At 56.9% G+C, this 19,142-nt stretch overlaps 2 protein-coding genes across 2 annotated transcripts in view; one reads left to right on the forward strand and one right to left on the reverse strand.

Moving 5' to 3' along the window:
* The window catches only part of EVC (EvC ciliary complex subunit 1), a gene marked incomplete at its 5' end in the record, with an annotated part of 77,123 nt that extends 61,044 nt beyond the window's left edge, over positions 1-16,079 (forward strand). The window contains 6 exons of the mRNA XM_046655785.1: positions 888-1,032; positions 2,541-2,652; positions 7,394-7,520; positions 8,484-8,577; positions 9,258-9,369; positions 9,851-16,079. Of these exons, the coding sequence (XP_046511741.1) occupies positions 888-1,032; positions 2,541-2,652; positions 7,394-7,520; positions 8,484-8,577; positions 9,258-9,369; positions 9,851-9,932 (672 nt within the window). The remainder of the gene's footprint in view (positions 1-887; positions 1,033-2,540; positions 2,653-7,393; positions 7,521-8,483; positions 8,578-9,257; positions 9,370-9,850) is intronic.
* CRMP1 (collapsin response mediator protein 1) overlaps positions 10,349-19,142 on the reverse strand; it is a 75,209-nt gene continuing 66,415 nt past the window's right edge. Inside the window, exons 13-14 of the mRNA XM_046655660.1 lie at positions 18,102-18,267; positions 10,349-15,261 (exon numbers count right to left, since the gene is read on the reverse strand). Of these exons, the coding sequence (XP_046511616.1) occupies positions 15,170-15,261; positions 18,102-18,267 (258 nt within the window). The 3' untranslated portion in view covers positions 10,349-15,169. The remainder of the gene's footprint in view (positions 15,262-18,101; positions 18,268-19,142) is intronic.

Raw genomic sequence — 19,142 nt, forward strand, 5'->3', positions numbered from 1 at the left:
CTTGGGCGTTCCAAGAGTGCTCTGCCCCCCCCGGGCTGCACACCTTCCTCCCCTCCACAGCCTCTGTCCACACCTGCAAAATCGGGGACCTTTCTCCGACGGTGCCGTGGGGATAAGTGACTAGCACAGCCCTCGGAACATAGCCAACCGCTCAACAGTTGTCTCTCAGTAATAAACGGGTGTTTCTTCCTCCCCAAAGCCTTGAGTCTGACTTCTGCCCATCATCATATGAAGTAAAGGATGGTGACTTTGCCAGTACACAACCAACACGTCCCTGAGGATGGGGCGCCTCAGCATTTCCTCTCTCTTCTGCTTTGGGGCTGAAGGTGTATCCTTGAAGAACGCATAACTGCACTTAACAGAAAGCCATACTAAAATGACTCAAATAAATAGAAGTTACCGATCCCACGTGACAAGAAATGTGAAGATAGGTGGTTCCAGGCTGGCACAGAGGCTCTGCGATGTCACCAAGGGCTAGGCCCTTTCTTTTTGAGCCACCATTCTTGGTGTTAGTTTGTTGCTTCATAGTCTCAAAGTGGCCACCACCTCTCCAGACATCAGGTCTGCATTCCAGGCAGGAAGAAGGAAACAGCAAAGTCTTTCACCAGCACCAAAGTTTTGCCATAATGTTCGAAAAGGGAAGCGTCCCCCTCCCAGCAGACTTTCCCTAATATTGCATCTCACTGGCCAGAGCTGGGTCACACAGCCAGCCCTAGGCCATCCCTGACCAAGGAAAATGAGGCGATCGAGACGGGTTTAAACCAACCACACGCTCTCTGCTTGCTCCTTGCCCAGTCGAGGTTGGGAGTGGGTGGACGATGAGAACCAGAGCAGGAGCGGGTGGGGACCGCAGGGGCCTCTCCTCTGAGTCTTCTCCCCGCCCACAGAGAACGCTGATGGAGGCGGCCGAGGAGAGCGTCTACGTGACCAGCGCTGGCGTCGGCCGGCTCGTGCGGGCATATGACCAGCATATCGGGAGGGTCGTGCAGGACCACGAGGAGAGAAGACTGCAGCAGCTGAAGACCCTGCAGGGTACGGCCCCTCCCCAGGAGCCCCGGGCCACACGCCCAAGGTGCTCCTGATTTGGGCCAGAAGGGGATGTCAGGTTGTTCAAACTTTATTTTTGGGAATTTAATGTTCTTAATGTTGTATGTGTTTATTTATCCCCTGCTTTGTCCCGAAAAGACTTTCTACGGGGCCCTTGGAGAACCATGTGCACGCAGTAGAGGCCTTTTTGAGTAGAGGGCTCAGCATAGGACGAGGACCCTGAAGGCGTGAGGGTGCCGTCAGCGTCTGGGACACAGGCCCTCAGATCCCCACTTAGTGCAACACGGTGTTGCCTCTCGGCTTCCTGGTGGCCAAAGAGATGGAAACTTCCCCAATTAAAGCTGCTATAGTGACCAGGGCCCAGAACAGGCCAGAGGCCCACATACATTGCTGGACCCGGAGAATTTCCCCCCGGGCTCTCGTAAGAGGCTGCCCAGGTGATGGGAGGGACGGTGTCCCAAGGCCAGCAATAACATTGCGTCACAGCAGACGAAAGCCAGGGTCTTGAAGGCCTCTGCTGGTCGCGGCCGCCCTCGGTCGGGGCGTCAGGACAGGGTGGGATCCACGTTCTCTGACGGACGCTGCCTGGATTGTCCGGGATGGGAGTTGGGATCGATCCCTGGACGAGCGGATGGGCAGCAGGGCTGGGCGCGGTCCTCCGGGAATGTCCGTGCCCTCAGTGAGCTCGGGGCCGCCTCTCTGCCCCTCGTCCTGGGGACTGAGGCCCAGGGCTGGGCTCACCCTCACACCCGCTCAGCTCTGATTACCTGCTTCCCCGACACCTCACCTCTGACGTGAAGATTTCCCAGTAAATGCGTTGAAACGACGTGACTTGATCGACCGCGTGGACTCCTTTTACTGCGGTAGGTCAACTCTGGTTTATTGAGGAGTCACAGCAGGCAAGTCCCGCCCCTGGGGCTCAGCCACGTCACGTCTCTCTGTCAGTGCTAGGAAGCGAGGTCCAGCAAGGTCAGTGGCCTGTCGGATATCTCACAGCTAGTTAAGTGTAGCAGCTAGTGAGTATAGCAGCTAGATAAGTGTAACTAGGTAAGCCTGCGTGTGTTCTGATCCGCAGTCCAGTGCCCCTCAGAGTTCAGAGGCCCATCTTCCTCGCTCCTTGGAAGCACCCATTTCTGCACCCACATCTGGCTGACTGCACACCCACAGCTCTGCATGTCCGATCGGTTTTCCTTTCTGGTGTGGACCTTTAGCTACTTGTGGTGACCTCTTCGTGTCACATCTTTCTCAGGCACCTCCCCTCTCTCCCGATATTCGGGGGCTGAGCAGTTGGAGGGAGAGCCCGGGCTGTGATGGAATTTGTGGCTTTCGCACGCACACGAGCCCTTCCCAGGGTGGACGGCGGGGTCTGTGTAAGTGGGGCACTCTGAGAGCAGTGTGTCCTGCCGACCTTCGTGCCCCGGCACCCGCTGCACACCTGGCACCCAGTCGGTCCTTCAGACATGCACCCTGATCTTGTGTGTTACCTGGTCTAGGTGACAGGATGGAAAACTACAGGCTGCGCAAAAAGCAAGAACTCGGAGACCCTTTGTCGGGGGGCGAGATGGCAGGTGGAGCCCCTGAAACGTGCCAGGCTGTCCACCAGAGGTGAGGTCCCTGCTCCTGTCTGTGGTCCCCACATCGCGGCCCTGCACGGCTCTGTTGCTCTCTCAGCTCCTGACACTGCGTGCATTGGCTGCCTCCCCACCGGCCTGGATGCCCACGCGCCTCTGTCGGGCTCACTGCTCCCCCCGGGGCCTGAGAATAGTGCCTGACACAGGGAACGGGCAGTCGCGGTGTGGCAGTGGCTTTGTCTCCGGTTCTGAGTAGTGTTCACAGCCTCGCACGGCCCCTTCCCTCCCATCTGTCCTTTGGGTGCCCCCAGAAGCAGACGGGGAGGGGACCCCAGGAGGCACAGTGAGGGAATGGAGAAGAGAGGCACCGTGACGATGACCGGCCATGTGGTGGCCCTCAGCTCTGCAGGCCAGAGGGCCGGGCAGGCGCCGCAGGTTTCTCTGGGTCTCACATGGCGGAAATTGAGGTGTCAGTGGCCGGGCTCTTATTGGAGGCTCTGCGAAGCGTCTTTCCAGGCTTGCACAGGCTGTCGGCAGAATCCAGTTCCCTGTAGAACTGAGGTCCCGTTTGGGTTTCCTCGTGACTGTCAGCCGGGGACGGTCCCGACGCCCACGTGGCCCCTGCATCTCAGAACCAGCAAGGGAGCCTCAAGTCCCCCTCATCTTGGAATCTCTCCTGCCTTCCTCTTGGGCCGCATCTCTCTGACTCCAGCTGGAGGAACTTCTCTGCTTTAAGGGCTCTGGTGACTGAGACCCACTCAGATAACCCAGGAAAATCTCGGAATCTTAAAGTTGATAACGCCAGTCAGGCCTGCAGAGTCCCGACTGCCATGTAACATACGTCTTCACTGGGTCCAGGGATGAGGGCCTATGCAGGGCCCTGTGTGGCCACCACAATGGGAGAAAAGCCAGTCAGGCCTGTGATAATAAGGGGTTTCCACAGCAACACAGGCCCTGTCCCACTCTGGACCTTCTGAGTGACTGTGTCAAACTCAACTTCCAGTTATGCCAGCAAGGGGCACGGATGATAGGCGACTTGTCCACCAACCCCTGCGCCACGTTGGTTAAGAGTCTGTCCTGGAGGCATTAACTGGCCGGCCGGCCGCTGAGCTGGTGGAACACGCCCGTGACCAGAGGCAGCCCTGAGACAAGACAGTGCTTGTAACACCAGTGGCGTGTGTGGACCCTGTGCAGACAGCCTCCAGACAGGCTGAGGAGATGGGGGCGCAGCACCCGCACGCCCCTGTGAGTGCCTACTGTTTGCCAGACCTGGGGCTGGTCACTGGGGACAGTCCCTGCCACCCAGGAGCTCACAGCCTGGAGGGAGAGACAGGCAGACAAGTGAAGAGACAGCAATAAATGGGCACAGCTGCTATGATGTGGGGCGGGGCTCTGCAGGATCCCAGGGAGGGCCCCTTGTCTCGGCAGAGGCAGCCCCCAGCTGGAAGCCCCTGCGGGACAAGCAGGGCCTGCAGGACAGGGAGAGCGGGCTCTGCTCTCTGCTGCAGCACAGATTCCAGCCCCTTACCTCGCTGCTCGTTTAGGACCCGGAAGCACAGTGTCCCCGACAGCCCCACCCTGCAAATCCTCCAACGGGCCGTTAACAGCAGTAGCAAATGCCCTGCCGTTGAGACGCAAGGCCCGGACTTGCCCTGCCTGTCACACATCCGTCCAGCTGCGGTCCTGCAGTGCTCAGCCTCGGGGAGTGTCCGTCTCACCTGGCTTTCCTGCCAAACCTGCAGATCCTGGCCCCACAGAGGAGACTCAGACTCAGGAGCTCTGAGCAGGGGGCCCAGGAATCTGAATCTTTGACACACTCCGCCCCTCCAGGAACTCTGATGGGTGTGGTCCAGTGGCTTCACTTTGACCCCAGTGACCCGAGAGGAGGGGCCTCGGCCGCCACCTGGTCCGCCCCTGCCAGGTTACTGGAAGAGGAAAGCAAAGCCTGGGGATGCAGGGCATCACCTCGCCTGGCTGCCACTCAGAGACTCATACATGGCCGTCGACGCCCTTCCCTCCCTGCCCGTCTCTTTGAATTCATAGGTGCGGTTTTTGTTGAAAGTCAGCCAGAACTCCTGGGGACACAGCAGTGTAGTGACAACAGATATTGATTTTAAAAGCGATCCGTGAAGAAGCCCATGAAGCAACTCAGTCAGATGGCAGATTTCAAATTGCGTCTCTGTCGAGGGGTGAGACGGCGAGAGAGCCGACCTCAGGGATCCTGGGCCGTGCCGTGGGGAGCGGCCCCTTCCGTCAGCCACACACGGGCTGGGTCCCTTCACCCGCGGAGCTTCAGGCTCCCCGTCTGTAAGATGGGGCTGTAGGAGCACTTGCCTCACAGGTGGGTTATCGTGCAGCATGCGCACTCCGAGGCCGGTGTGTGGCCAGGGCGCCGACGCCCATCATTACCGTCCGTGTTGTCACTCCCGAGCCCTCTGCACTGTGCACAGGGCAGTTCGAAATTGAAACGGTTCTGGAATCAGAACTCTCATAATGGACATTTTAAATACCTGTTTCTGTAGTCACATTTGAGTCCAACTGTAAGGCTTCTGTGAGCTTATGCACCCGTCTGGGTGACTCAGGCCTCCAGCCAAGCCACTCCCTCCTTCCAGAAAGGGCAGAGGATCAGCGGTCCTGAAGGGACCCCTGCTCTGGAGCCGGGGTACCAGGTGGCTGTCCCAGCAAAGCCTCTGTCCTCTGCGGGCAGGACTGTGCAGACCGTGGCTCCTCTCTCGGCTGCTCCCTTGTCTCGGGTCCTCGTCGCTCCCCTCCTGTCTTCCAGCTGCGACCTCTGACCCTCCCATCTTGTTCTGCTCTCTGGGCTGCAGCCAGGGCATCACGTCATACGCGGCGCAGCCTGTGTCTCAGTCCCACATGGACCCTTTCGGGGCCCTCCCAGGCCTTGCAGGATGAAACCCCACCCCTGACCCCAGGATACAGGCCCTTCCCTTACAGTCCGGTCACTTCTCAAGTCTCACCTCCCAGCATTCCCCAGAGCTGGGCCCACGGGGGAGCCAGACTAGCTGACCTGATGGCAGTCGAGAGTGAGCAGACTGCTGATAGAGCGGGGCTGAGGCTCAGGCTGCTCACGGCGGGGGGCGACGTTGATTCTGTCGTGGGCTGAATAGGGGCCCCCAAAAAATGCATCCACATCCCCATCCCTGGAACCTTTGCACGTGGCCTCACGTGGGAAAAGGGTCTTTGCAGGTGTCATCAAGGTCAAGATCTTGAGGTGAGGAGGGCGTCCTGGATGGTCCTAGTGGCCCTGAATCCAGTGGCAGGTGAGGCACGGGGAGACTTGACCCCGCACAGAGAAGGTGGTGACCACAGAGGCAGAGATGGGAGTGAGGTGGCCACAAGCCAGGGAACGCCGGCAGCCGCCGGAAGCTGGAAGAGAGGGATGGGTTTGCCTCTTGAACCTCTGGAGGGAGCCCGGCCCCGCTGACACCTTGACTGAAGGCTTCTGGCCTCCAGAACAGCGAGAGAATAGATTTCTGCTGCTTTAAGCTCCCCAGTTTGTGGTCATTGTTATGGCAGCCCCAGGACGCTGACACGGCCTCCTCGAGGGTGTGGGAGAGCAAACACTGCAGAGCGCTGACCTCAGCCGATCAGTCATTTGTTTGACATCTGTCCCTCCAGCTCAGACTGGATCTCCACGAGGCAGGGATTGCGAGTCTGTTGTTCACCTTGTATCTTCAAAACCCAACACAGCACGTGGCAGGCAAGGGGAACTTGAATGAATGAGTAGATGGGTGGGTGGATGGATGATGGATGATGGGGTCTTGTAGGATGAATAGGAGTTTTCCAAGTAAAGACAAAGAAGAGAGGAAAGGTATTACTGGCAGAAGAAAGAGCATGAATCAAGAGCAAGGTAGAATTTTGTGCCTTCAGGTGCACTCCATGGACAGGTACCTGTTGATGGTAAAAGTGGCTTCTGCCTTCAGGTCTAGAAAATCTGCCCCTTTCAGAAAATCAGTCATAAAAGATTGAAAAGTAGAAGGCAGAGAGCAATTATGGCAACAGGGCGGCTGGGACTGAAGGTGCCTGTTTGCTGAGGGCCGGAGGAAGCTCAGCCAAGGCAGGGAGGGCATTCAAAGCAGGAGGGGGGGTCTCTGCTCCTGAAAGGGAGGGGGCACTCTCTCCCAGTCAGGGACCCCAATCTGCCCCGGTCTGTCCTCTGCCTCTCGGAGTCCCGGGGCTGCTGTGTTCAGATTCCTCAGACGCAGCATCCTGGGAAGGAGCTTTCTCTCCTACGAGGAGGGGCTCGGGCCGTTCTGAGAGTTCAAGTCAGGAGGGACCTTCCAGAGACTGTCCCCTAACCCGGGTTAAGATTGTTTTCTCATGTGAAGATGCCACTTGCTGCCCAACTGCTTTGCCGCTATGGGTCCTCAGGGACGCCCCCACCTCTCTGAGCCTCTCCTGCCCTGACTTTTCTGCTCTCTGTCCTGCTCATGTCACCAAGGCACTCTAGGGATCAACTGAAAAATGTGCGTTCGGGATTCCGGAAACTCCCAAGTGTCAATCAAATGGTGTCCATTTTATGATGTCAGCCTGCCGGGGGCGGGGGACCGAGGTTGTCCGCAGCCTGTGTGTGGCCACAGGACATCGTGCCCAGGATGGCATCCTTCTCCATGGCTCGAGGGGTTACAGGATGGACCCCCGGCTGTCGGTGACCAGTTCCCAGGACTCAGCAGGCCCTTGGGAAGGGTCTGTGCTCGGTCTCTGATTAACCTGCCGGCTAGGGCAGTGTCAACGGCCTTCATTCTTTCTGCCAGGATGTTGGTGCAGCAGAAAAAGTTCCTGGCCCAGTTCACCGTGCACCAGCGGATCCGCCTGGATGCTCAGAAGCAGAAAGCGAGAGTCATGGACCATCTGGAAGCCCAGCTGGAGTCCCAGCTACAGGTACGAGTTTCGGAAATGGGTCTTCGCAAAGCGGGCAGTGGCTTCAGGAGGAGTGGAAATAACCAAAGATCACAGGTCGGCAGTGGGCCTGCTCGGGCCTCTCGGCCCCCGCTGGCCTCGCTGGCTGATGACATGACACATCAGCCTGGCCGCTGGGCTGTGGGCCCTGAGGCCGGCGGGGCTGGGTGGATCCCCCGGTGTCTGCAGTGCCCTGCTCCAGGCCGGTCCCTGAGCTGTGATCAGCTCGTGTCCATGGAGCCACAGGAGAAACCAGCATCTCCTGTGCGCGATCCGCCACCATGTGGGCTCCTCAGTGTCCCTTCCCCGTGTCAGGGCGAACGTCAGTGTCATTTAAGCAGCGTTGCAGTGACCGAGGTTGGCGCTTTATATAGAATGTACTGGAAGCTCAGCTCTCACGCTATAACGTGGGTATTTCATCACAGAACAGTTCATCCGTGGGAGATTATAAGGTGTGGCTGTAAAGCGAAGCGGCTGCCTTAAAAAATATCAGATGACGGACGGGGAGACGGAGGCTCATGAGGTCGAGTCACTGCCCAGGGCGCTCAGGCAGTCAGTCGTGGACTCCAGGTCTGTCTGGTTCAGCTGTCGTGTGGACAGTTGAGCACGCAGACCCTGGAGTCGGGCAGACGCGGGTCAAGTCCTGCTCCCGCCGTGGCCGCCTCTGTTGCCCCACTGAGCGCCGCTCACCGCGTGTTCTCACTGTAACGTGGGATCCACTTGGGCCAGGGTGAGTGAGCCGGGACACTTGCCCATCCGGCAGGAGCCGGTGACGGGCTCCCTCCCTCGGCGTGCCTCTGCCCTGCTCCTGGCTGCACTGGGACGCCTCCTGGGGGCTTCTCCTCTGCCACGGGGCCGCAGCTGTCAGCTGCCCTCGCCCTCGAGTCGAGCGCGTCGGCCCACCTGCTGGAGGGGACGTCCAGCTGATCGTCTCTCCATGTTCAGGAGGCCGAGCAGAGCTTCATCTCTGAGCTGGCGGCCTTGGCCCGGGTGCCCCTCGCTGAAAGCAGACCGTTCGTCAATAAGCGTGGGCTGGCAGGTGAGTTGGAGGCTGATGCGCCGGGCTGGGAACCTGGGCTCTAGTCCACAGGCACCACTAAGCTGCTGTGCAGCCTGAGGTACCCTCCTCAGCTTCTCTGGGCTTCTGTGTCCTTGTGTGGAAGTGAGCAGGCTCGGTTAGGATGGGCCTGGGCCCCCTTGCTCTCCAGCATTCAGTGATTCCCATTCCTGGGTCTGCTGATCACCAGCTGTGTTTCGTCTCTGACTCTATTTCGCCGTCAGTAAAGTGGGGGATAATTAACAGCTGCGCACTGCCCCCAGCCCCGCGCCAGCGGCAACTTCGGTGACGTCACAGGGGTAGCACCTGCTCACAGGACTGTGCCGAGAGGTGTGTAAGGACACGCAGGGCTGTTGAGATAAAGCTGCGGTGGGCGCCGCCTTCTCTCTGTTCAGAGTCTTGCCTTCAGCTGGGTGCCCTGGAAGCGCCGCAGCCACCAGACAGCCCTGAGTTCAAGTCCCACCTCTGCCGCTTTCCAGCCATGGGGGCTTGGGGAGGCCCTCCCCCTAGGCCTGTTTCCTTCCACGTTGAATGCGTGTCATAGCCCCGAGGTCCCGAGTGCCCACGGAGGCACCAAACAACGTCAGGCTGGGTTTGGGGGAGGCCGAGGGAAGCTTCACCTCCCTGACATCACAGAGCCCGTGTCTGGCTGTCTTCTGCAGAGAAGCCTGTAAGGACCAAAAGGAAGAAGCCACCGCCCCGGGACAGAGGGGACCCTGGGGGACCCACTGATGACGACCCTGCCTCCGGGGGCCACCCCTCAGGCTCGCTCAGGTACCGCGGGTCCCGGCTCATTGCCTGTGGACACGTATTGACCCCCAACGTCTGGGCGGGAGGAGCAGGACCTTTCTCGGGGGTCCCCTGAGGGCCCGAGAAATGATGGACGACAGGGGAAGTGTTGGTGTTACTGTTACTGCTGTTATCAGGGACCAGTTGGGCCAGATCGGCCCTGACCTCCCTCCATGTCCCATCAGCCTCACCCGGGCCCCCCGCTGGCCACAGACACTTTGGGGTTTGCCTCAGGGTGGATCTGCACTGGGCCCGCAGTCCTCTGAGCACCCGGGACACTCAGATGGCCTCCCACCAAACAGAGGAATACAGGAGTTTTGCTTGTTTCTTAATGACCCAGGTCAAAATGAGAATTGTCTCACTTGCCTGTCACTGCCCTGCCTCTGATCAGATTGGGTGAGATACTGCATCCCGACATGTGGACTCCAGGTTCTGACCGGCTGCCTTTCTTCCATGTTTTACGCAGCAAAAGGCTGAGCCAGCAAGAAAGCGAAGTCGGTGACGGTGACAACTCCAAGAAGATGCTCAAGAAAAGGAGCCATCTGTAGCTGAAGGGCCTTGGGCCAGAGGTGGGGGAGCCGGTCTGAACGCCCCCTCCCCGCAGAGTAAGAGATGGAGGAGGCACCAGCCACCTGGGGGATGGGGGGGGGGTCCCCTCTGCCTCACAGGCTTGGGGTCAGGGGGATGCAGGATGGATGGAGAAGTGCCAGGAGTGCCAAGCATGGCACACCCCGCCACCCGAGAAAATCGGAAACCCCAGTGGGTTTCATCTTTGTGAGTTGTAGCTCCTTTGGCTTTGAGACGTGGCTCCATTCCTCCAGGACTCTTCCTTCCTGGCTCTTGGTACCCCCACTTCCTCAGCGGGAGGTGGTCTCCTGGCAGCCTTGGGGCCCCTCTGCTCTCCAACCTCTCAGAAAAGATCTGCTTGGTAGTGAAGGGTCTCCAGACACTGCTGGTGTTTTCTGGGCCCAATTGTGTCACCCCGCCCTCTCTCTCTCTCCCATGCACCGTGGCCTTTGGCTGCCATAGTATTCTCGTCAGGACCCTTCCCTGCCTTTGGCTTGGCCAGCGGCTAAGGCCTGGTCACTATGGGCGGTCTGAGTCTTCCGGCCCCATGATCCTGACACAGGCCACCCTGGGGCCTGAGGACCCACAGCTGCACCATGAGACCTACAGTGGTGTCTTCTGTTCGAGTCACTTATAGTGCTTGGAAGGAGGCCCCACGCAGGCCTCGGAGTCCACCAGGAGGGGATGAGCTCTTCTGCCAGGCAGCAGCCCAGCCCCAAGGAGAAATGTCCCTGGGGTCACTGCTTCTCCCAATGGATGTTGAGAACGTCCAGAAGCTTCCAGACCAGCGGCACATAAACGACTGCCAGGAGAGGCCTTTCCCACTGGGAAAGAATTGCCCTTTTCATCTAAATAAGGGGTTCTCAACCTCGGCACTATGGACACTGGGTGAGATCATCCTTTGGGGGGGGGCACCGTCCTGTGCACTGAAGGCTGTTTAGCAGCATCCCTGGCCTCCACCCACCAGATGCTGGAGTGCTCCCTGGTTGTGACACCAAAAATGTCCCCTGGGGCCATCACCCACTGACGCAAGTCAAAGTGTGCTGGCCTCCAGCAAGTCCAGGACGGAGAACTCAGTGTTTCCATGAATTCCCACAACACAGTGGGCTCTAGGCTCTGGGAGCCACGTCTTGGGGACTTTCTGGACCATTTGTGCCATGAATTTTTACTTCATAAAACCTAAATTAGCCTCTCTTAGGAAAGAGTGGCTCCTTAACAGAAGTAATCTGTAATAGTTACATCTTTTGATAAAGATGCTTAACTCTCAGAGCATCTTCAATTCCTGACTGGCCAATAGCAGGATTTCCAACGTTGGCCAACGGCTCCCTCTGGTGGCGAAATGAAACATTTCCTTCATCCTTGTAACAAGGCCGTGGCTTCCTGTGGCTTCCTGCCCGCACTGTGTTCAGAGCCTGGTTTGCATAGAAATCGCTTTGTCACGTGGCCCTCTGCACAGAAGGGTGCTGGAGACAGATGTGGGGAATTCTACGTTGGGAATGTCTGATCTGTGACGTGAGTATGGTTAACGCAGATGCCTGGGCAGCACCAGGATGTCTGGAAGGTGGCAGGTGTCCAGCCTTGGTCTCACTGGCTGCGTCAGCCTTCGCCAGTCTTGCATGGATAATCGCTTTGCTCCTTAAAGGTAACTTCCTTAGCCCATGGGACCATGTCCCATGTTACAGGCCGCGGGACCCCTTCGCACACTCGCCGCCCAATGACTGTGCTTGGCAGTTTGGGGTATGTGATTCTCAACAAAGACAGCTGTCTGTTTCTGTTTTCATCACATCACAATTTGACTCTTCTGACTACAAGTGGGAGCTGAGAGGTGACTTTCCTAATGGAACTGCCTCCCTGATCAAGATAAATCGTGGACAGCTGGAAGCCGCGGGACGCAGTGGCCGGCGCGGGCTCCGGACGCCTGGACGCGGATGAGGGCGTTCAGGCCTGGTGCTGAGCCGCATGAACACAGCCCACCCAGAGCCGGGGAGAGGAGGACCAGGGAGACGCACCTCCACCGCCCTCCCTCCACTTGGGTTACGGTCCCCAGCTCTTGTTACGGGCTGTGGTTGTTATGGTGATGCAGGAGGTGGAACTGTAAGGATCCTGAGTGATGCTGTAACACGGAGTTTAGTGAATTAGTTCTTTTACTCAAACTTACCCTCTGATCTGAGCTTGAGCTGCTAGGATGTAGCCATTAGGGTTAATCAGGTCCACAGACTCTCCCAGGAGTCCTCCAGCCAGCCTGAGTCTCTCGTCCTTAGTACTTCTGGTGCCGATCTTGCTGCTGCTGCCCCCCCTCTTGCCTCCTGCCCTGCCTCATCCTCCTCTAATCTGTCCACACTTTCTAAGACACAAACCTGACTGATACTCTTCAGTGGTATTCCCTTGCTCTTAGGAGAAAAAGCAAAATCTTTAACACGGACCACGGGGTCCTCTGAGGTCTGGTATCAGCCACCCCCCTTCAGCCCAGCGGCTGCCCTCACCCTTACCCAGCACCCAGCTTCTCTGTCTCCTGCCATGGCTTCCTACGTGCCACACCCCTGCCTACCCCGGGGCCTTCGCACATGACATTCATTCTGCCTGCAACACCCCTGCCTCCTCCCATCCTCTTTGCCTCCTTAGCTCCCAGCTGTTGTTCACATCTCAACAGCAGGGCTCACGTCTTCGAGAGCCTTCCCTGTTCCCCTTCCCCAGACAAGACCAGACTCTCCTCTTATGCTCTTAGCACCTTATATTTTGCTGCTGGGGTGGGGAGAGGGTTAAATAACATGCCTTTATTCCCCGTTTGGAACCAGTTGAGATACAGGCAAAGCCGTCAGCCAGCCAGAGACCTGCATATCAGCTTTGTGACTGATGAAGCCACAGAGAAGGGCTCGGTGGCCACAAGGGCTTGCTCGGGTCTTCCCCCTAAAGTAAACTCACCCACCCCGCCACACGGACGAGGCCCAGTTCCAAGCCTCCACTGTGGGCGCACCCCTGAGACGCTGCACGGGAGGAGGGGCGGGAGGCCCAGATGGGGGTGGGGGCTTGTACACTGGGGAGGGGAGCCTCACAAAAAGCAAATAAAATTACAAAAGGTATTTAGAGTCAGAGAGGAGATCAGAACAAATGATATATTTTAAAAACCAGATGAATTCCACAAAATCACAAATCCAAAAATAAAATAATTGTTTAAGTCAATGAATTGCCTAACCCACCCCTGTAATACTTTGTTCAAATGTTATTGCACACGTCTGACGGCTGGGAGAGTCTGCTCGGACTAGCTTCTGGCTCTGCACGCTTACTTCAGCACTCGCTCTCCCCGACGCCGTGCACTTCTGGTGCTGGGCACCATGGGACACGTCTGTGTCGTCACCTCCGGCCAGCGCACTGTGTCACGATGCAGGTGTGTTAGCGCAGTGTGGCCATTTGTGCCCGGGCTGGCTACACACACGAACATCCCCACTGAACCCAGCTCAGCCTGCCCTAATCCAGAGCCAGAAATGCCCTCGGCCCCCCAGGGTCACCTGATATGCGGGGACATGAGAGTGAGCGGAAAGAGTGAGCTTAACCGATGCAGTTAAATACCAGACTGCAGTAAACTGTTCAGAAAAGCACGGCCGTGGACACGTCGCTAAGAGCCCCCCACCGGCCTGGGGCCTGGGGACGAGTCTGTGCACATGAGGGGCCCGAAGCTTGCACGCCATTAACTTCACGGTAAATCCTTGTTCAGGGACGTGTTCCTGAGGCCAGTCGTCTCCGTGGAGAGAAGAAAGGACACCCCGTAGCTGCTCAGCTCCTCCCCGGACTGAGCAGTTGGGTGCCTCTCCTCCCCTGGGGAAGAGTGAGTTATAGTCACCGTCATCACTACTGACAGCTGATCGAGACAAGCGGCTGGCCCTGAGGTTTCCTCCTCCTTAGAAGGTACATCTGCTGATGGCACCGGAGGGAAGGAATGTGAAGCTGAGGAGTTCGGCGCTTCCAGCCCAAGGCGGTCTGACCTACATAACCCACAAGAGGAGGGAGGGGGCGCGCCCAGGAGGTGCCGGGCAGGCGGGAGTGGACCTGTGATTTCAACCTATTTCACAGGAGCCCGTGGCCAGCTGAGGTCCTCTCATCCATGTCTCGGGCTGGGGACCTTACACTGGCTCCCTGCTCCGGCCTTGGCCTCCCCAGCTGTCTACGGGGAGTGAGCGCCTCCATCCTTATTATGAGGAGCGCCAACCACCTGCACCCACCCAACCGGCCACCGCTTAAATAGAAACTCCTCAGTCAAGCCAGTGGGCCATTTATGTTCTTTATTTTCTCACAAGCTTTGAATTCAGAAATAAGAGCCACAATAAGTCAGTTGTTAAGTAAAAATGGGGGTGATTACAAAGAAAAACTTTGTACAAAACTTTAAAAATCTGACTGCCCCATCAGCCACCTCGGAGGGACCAGGACTCGGGCAGCCCGGGGGCGACCGTCGCCCCACCATCATCAGCCTTGAATGGGGCTGGGAGACCCCTTTCTGAGTGTGAACCTGGCTCGGCCAGAAGCCCGGAGTGGCCGGAAGGACGCACACAGACCAGAAAGATGGCATGGCAAGTTACAAGTGCCACAGAGACCAGGGTTTCTGACACAGGACGTGGATGATGTCTCTGCAAGCAGTGGAAGGGCCCCCCGCCTCTGAGAATTCACAGAAGGTCTCAGTGGGGTGGGATGGGGCAGGCTTCTTTCTAGCGTAGACTTGGGATGGAGGCAACGAGTAAACATCTTTGTGGTAAGAGTTCTGGAATTGCCCCTGAGGGCTTGAGGTCTTGGCATCATGTCTACGTCGGTCCTCGGCGATCTTCCGTCAGACGCACTCACAGACTTGCATACAGAATTTAGTAACATGCATCGCCTATCCTAGAACAGCTACAAGGGTGCAAAGGAGCCACTCGGAGAGCCATGGGGCCGCGAGTCAGCAGTGGAAGGGACAGCACAAGACGACGCTAGAACCTGTGCTCACTAAGTAGGGAGTGAAGACACCATGCTGTGAGATGCAATCAGCATGAACACACAACTGTGGGGCAAGGAGCGCCAAGCAAACACACCACACTAGTACCACTTCTTCCTAAACAAAAAAGGAAAGAACATCATTCAGTTTTCCCCCCATCAGTACCAAATAAAACTGCGGGTTTCAACAACACTGACAGGGAAAGGAATGGACAGTATTCCCAGAATCCTTCACTCTAGCTCATCCACGCGGCCGCCTTCAGCCGAGGCTGGTGATGTTGGAGCGGCCGCCAGGGGGTGCCACGATGCGGTGGCCGGTGCGCCTGGGATTGTTGTCATCTATCTGGGCACCTGGAAGAGACAGAGACAGTCACTTCCGACGCCAGCTCCACACGCTGCTCCTGAGGGCGGGGTGCTCCCCCGGGATCCCCCGCTGGGCGCTCATCCTGACATGCCCTCCGTCCTCTCCAGCCTGGGCACTCAGGCCAGGCTCACCTCTGGGAGGCTCCCCATCCTCCGTGGGCTTCACCGCTCTCTCCTCCTTGCCCCCTCAGGCCCTGGGGTCACCCTCTTACGGTCCTGACCACCCGGCCCTCTTTCTCCTCTGGCTTCCCCAGTAGAAGTTCACGTTCTTGAGACAGGTGGGCAAGCACTTATTGAGTGTCTACTGTGTGCAGCCACAGACTTGGTGCTTTAACACGTGTTGTTGTGTTTAGAGCACACGATACTGCGACAGAGGCGGTTTTACTCCCAGTTTACAGATGAGGAATCTGAGGCTCAGGTTACGCTCCTCGGGGGTCACACCTGGAGGGCCGGGAAGCCAGGATTCCAGCACCAAGAGGTTTGTCTCCAGAGCCCACACTCCTGCCGCACAGTCGGAACAAGACTCAGCACGGTGCCCGGTGCTCCAGAGTCCTTTCTGTATGCTGTGCATGGAGCGCATGCATGTGCACCCGTGTGTGTGCATGCGCGTGTTCCTGTGTGTGAACCACTCAGAGCTGAAGTCACTCACCTCATTTGCAATGAACAGATCTGCATGGGGGAGGGGGAGCACTTTTTGTTTTAAGTCTGCATTTTGTTTAAATCTGTAAAGCCATCCATTCTAATCGTATGCATTCTCTTGCAGTTAAATAAAGACTTAAAATACCAGGCCCAGTGCCTGGCGCTCAGTAAACGTGTATTAAACGCCTCAATAGTGAATGATGGATAATGCGGAAAGGAGGGCTGAGTGGGGCAGGAGCTAGAATCCAATCGGGAGACCTGGGTTCCAGTACAGATGGGTCCTGGGCTTTGGATAATGTCCTTCCTCAGCCTCACTTCCTTTTCCATAAACTAAGAGGGGACTCGAGGAGGCCCTGCCACCTCTGACATCATAGGATCTGCGGAACCACGACAAGTGTGGTTTAGACGCCGACCCTGACTGCCTCTCGTTGTTTCATTAGTAGACAATGTGTCTTCCTGGTAATTCAGGGATCTCCTAAAGACCCAGACATCAGAAACCAGGCCAAGCGCTTAACACCTTCTCCTCTCATAATCGCCTGCACCCTGCTGGTCACAAGTCAGGGACTTTGAAGATACCGCTGGACAGGTGGCCCTCGTTCAGTAAGTCATGCCGCGTGTCTCTGATACAACATCACGCAGATATAAACGGACATCTGACCATGGAAAGTATCCAGGGTGTCGGGAGCACATGGAGTCACCCGTCACCTGCTGTGAGGCTGGCCCGGGGCAGCGCTGTGGGCCTCCGAGTGAGCCGTGGACCGAACTGGGAGAGCAGGGGTGGTTGTGGGCCCTGCCAGCAGACTTTCTGTTTCATTGTTTTTCTTGTCCTAAAGGGAGGGACTTCTCTCCACGTTTAATTGCATTGCATAACTTGAGAACAGAGATCCAGTTGCAAACTCCCTGAGCAGTGGGGCCCACCCCCCCGACAGCTTTTCCTGCATCGCCCCGACTCCCTGTCCTGCTGACTGAGCACCAGACACGACCCCCAAGTTGTGTGTAGGGTCCATTTTGTGCAAAAATATGAATTATCTTGAAACTCTGGAATCACACTCGGTGTGCAAGGAGCTCCTGCATGAAAGGCTCATGGCGCGTGAGATGGACTGTATGGGGGACCCCAATTCAGGTCACTGAGACAAACAGTCTCGGGATGGATGGTAGTTTCTGTCACCCCCACAATTTAACGGGCACTTCATCTTCTCTCCCGCTCGGCCCCTCCCATTCTCTCCTGCTAACCACATCACCTCTTCTGTTTAAATGTCCTTCACTCCTGCTAGAACAGGAGTCAGCAAACTGGGGCTCTTTGAGAAAACTTGGCCCACCAACTGTCTTTGTATAGTCCAAGAGCTAAGAATAATCTTCACACTTAAATGGCTGCATTTTAAATAGGTATTCATTATAATATCCTAGATTTTGCCTCTTGGCTCACTAAGCCTAGAATATTTACTATCTGCCCCTTTAAGAAAAAGTCTGCTGGACTCCAGGAGAGCCTGAGGGTGCCAGCGTGCTATCCATCACCGTGTTCCTAGACCTGGCACAGCATGGGACACATGCTGAGGCTGCAAGTCCAAATTCCACTTCCATGTTGCCAACGCGTGCACATCTGCCCTCGTGTGGTGATTGGATGAAATTGCAGACACGTGGCCCTGGGGCCTTCGGAAAGGCTGGGGGACCGCGTCAACTTTCGATTTTGTGCACACACATTTCTTGAGCACCAAACCCTGCTATTCTGACAGTGAATTTCTTGGGGCTTAATTCCCTCTTTAAAGAAATAGGAATGATACAACTCTATCATTGTGGGTTGTTGTGAAGGGGAAATAGTGTCATGGCTTATGACAGTATGTGACAAACTGCAACAGAGGCTGAAGACGGGCCCAGAGCTGGTGCCCAGCCAACAGTGGCTATGCCAGTCACCTCCACAGCTGGCCTCATGGGTGAGAGTGTAGAAATGTCCCCACATGTGCTTAAGGACGAGCACAGGGCCAGTTTGCATGCAGCCTCTTCATAACCACAGACCTCCTTTGCTTTCTGACTCCCCCAGCCCACTCTGCCCTGCCAGGGAGAAGTGACGGGGGCCATACCCCCCTTGCTTCCTTATCACATGCCTGAGGCTGTGGGTCCGTGTCCGCAGGACTTCTGGCCTCTGGGAACCGCTGTGGGCGTGGGAAGCCTGGGCCTTGGTGGTTCCTTACCTGATAAACTGAAGTTGGACTGGTGGAGGTTCCTGATGGGTGGAGGCTGGTGTTTGTTAGGCGAGGACTTGGCGGAAGGAGCAGGAGTTGCATATTTGGGTGTAGCTGGCACCTCGTACACAGGGCCGTCATACATGCCCCTGGGAACTCCTTGCAACCCAGAAACCTAAACAGGGGGGTGGGGTGGGAGAGAGAGATTGATCAACAAAAAGCAGGTGTGTCTTTCCGTACAGACGGGCCAGAGCCCTGCAGAGGGACAGTGACCTGAGGGCCTCAGGGATAAAGACACACACATGCACACACGTGGATGCATACACACCGCATACATACAACAAATCACCCACATATGTGCATATGCATGGGCACATAGAATTCACAATGCACGTACTCATACACTCACATGCACACAGGCACACACATGCACACCACAATGCACTCACCCCACATACATGCGTGCACACATACACATATCACACATCCATATACAATCCAGCACACGTGTGCACACACATATAAAGACATACACTCAGAGCTTCATGCAGGACTCCAAAGCAATTTCCAAGAGGAAAACACTGTCCCTGAGATTCCCCACAGTCCCCCTCAAAGGCCACTGAATCAGAGACCCACTGCATCAAAAGGTCCGTCCTCATCTACGTTCTTGCAGAAGTGGACCCGAGACAAGGATTTGAGAGTAGGTAGTTTGTTTGGGAGGTGATTCCAGAAAGGGGGAGGGAGAGAGAAAAGGAGAAAACCCACCACAGAAGGGGATGTGGGCCACCTCTGAGGGCAGCTGGCTCAGGGAAACAGTGAGCGGGGAGCGAACCTCGGCACCGACCCTCGAGAGGGCAGGGCTGTGGATCCAGCCTTGGTCCCCAAAGGTTGAGGGCTGCCCTGGGGACAGAGAGAGCCCTGAGGCAGAGAAGCTGAAAGCCAGGGGCTTGAGGTGGGAGGCTGTGAGCCTGCTGGAAACTGCCTGCTGATGGACAGGTGAGCCCGGAGATGGACAGGTGAGCTCGGAGATGGACAGGTGAGCTCGGAGAT

Source organism: Equus quagga, chromosome 3 (genome assembly GCF_021613505.1).
Source record: "Equus quagga isolate Etosha38 chromosome 3, UCLA_HA_Equagga_1.0, whole genome shotgun sequence".
NCBI classification, from domain to species: Eukaryota; Metazoa; Chordata; class Mammalia; order Perissodactyla; family Equidae; genus Equus; species Equus quagga.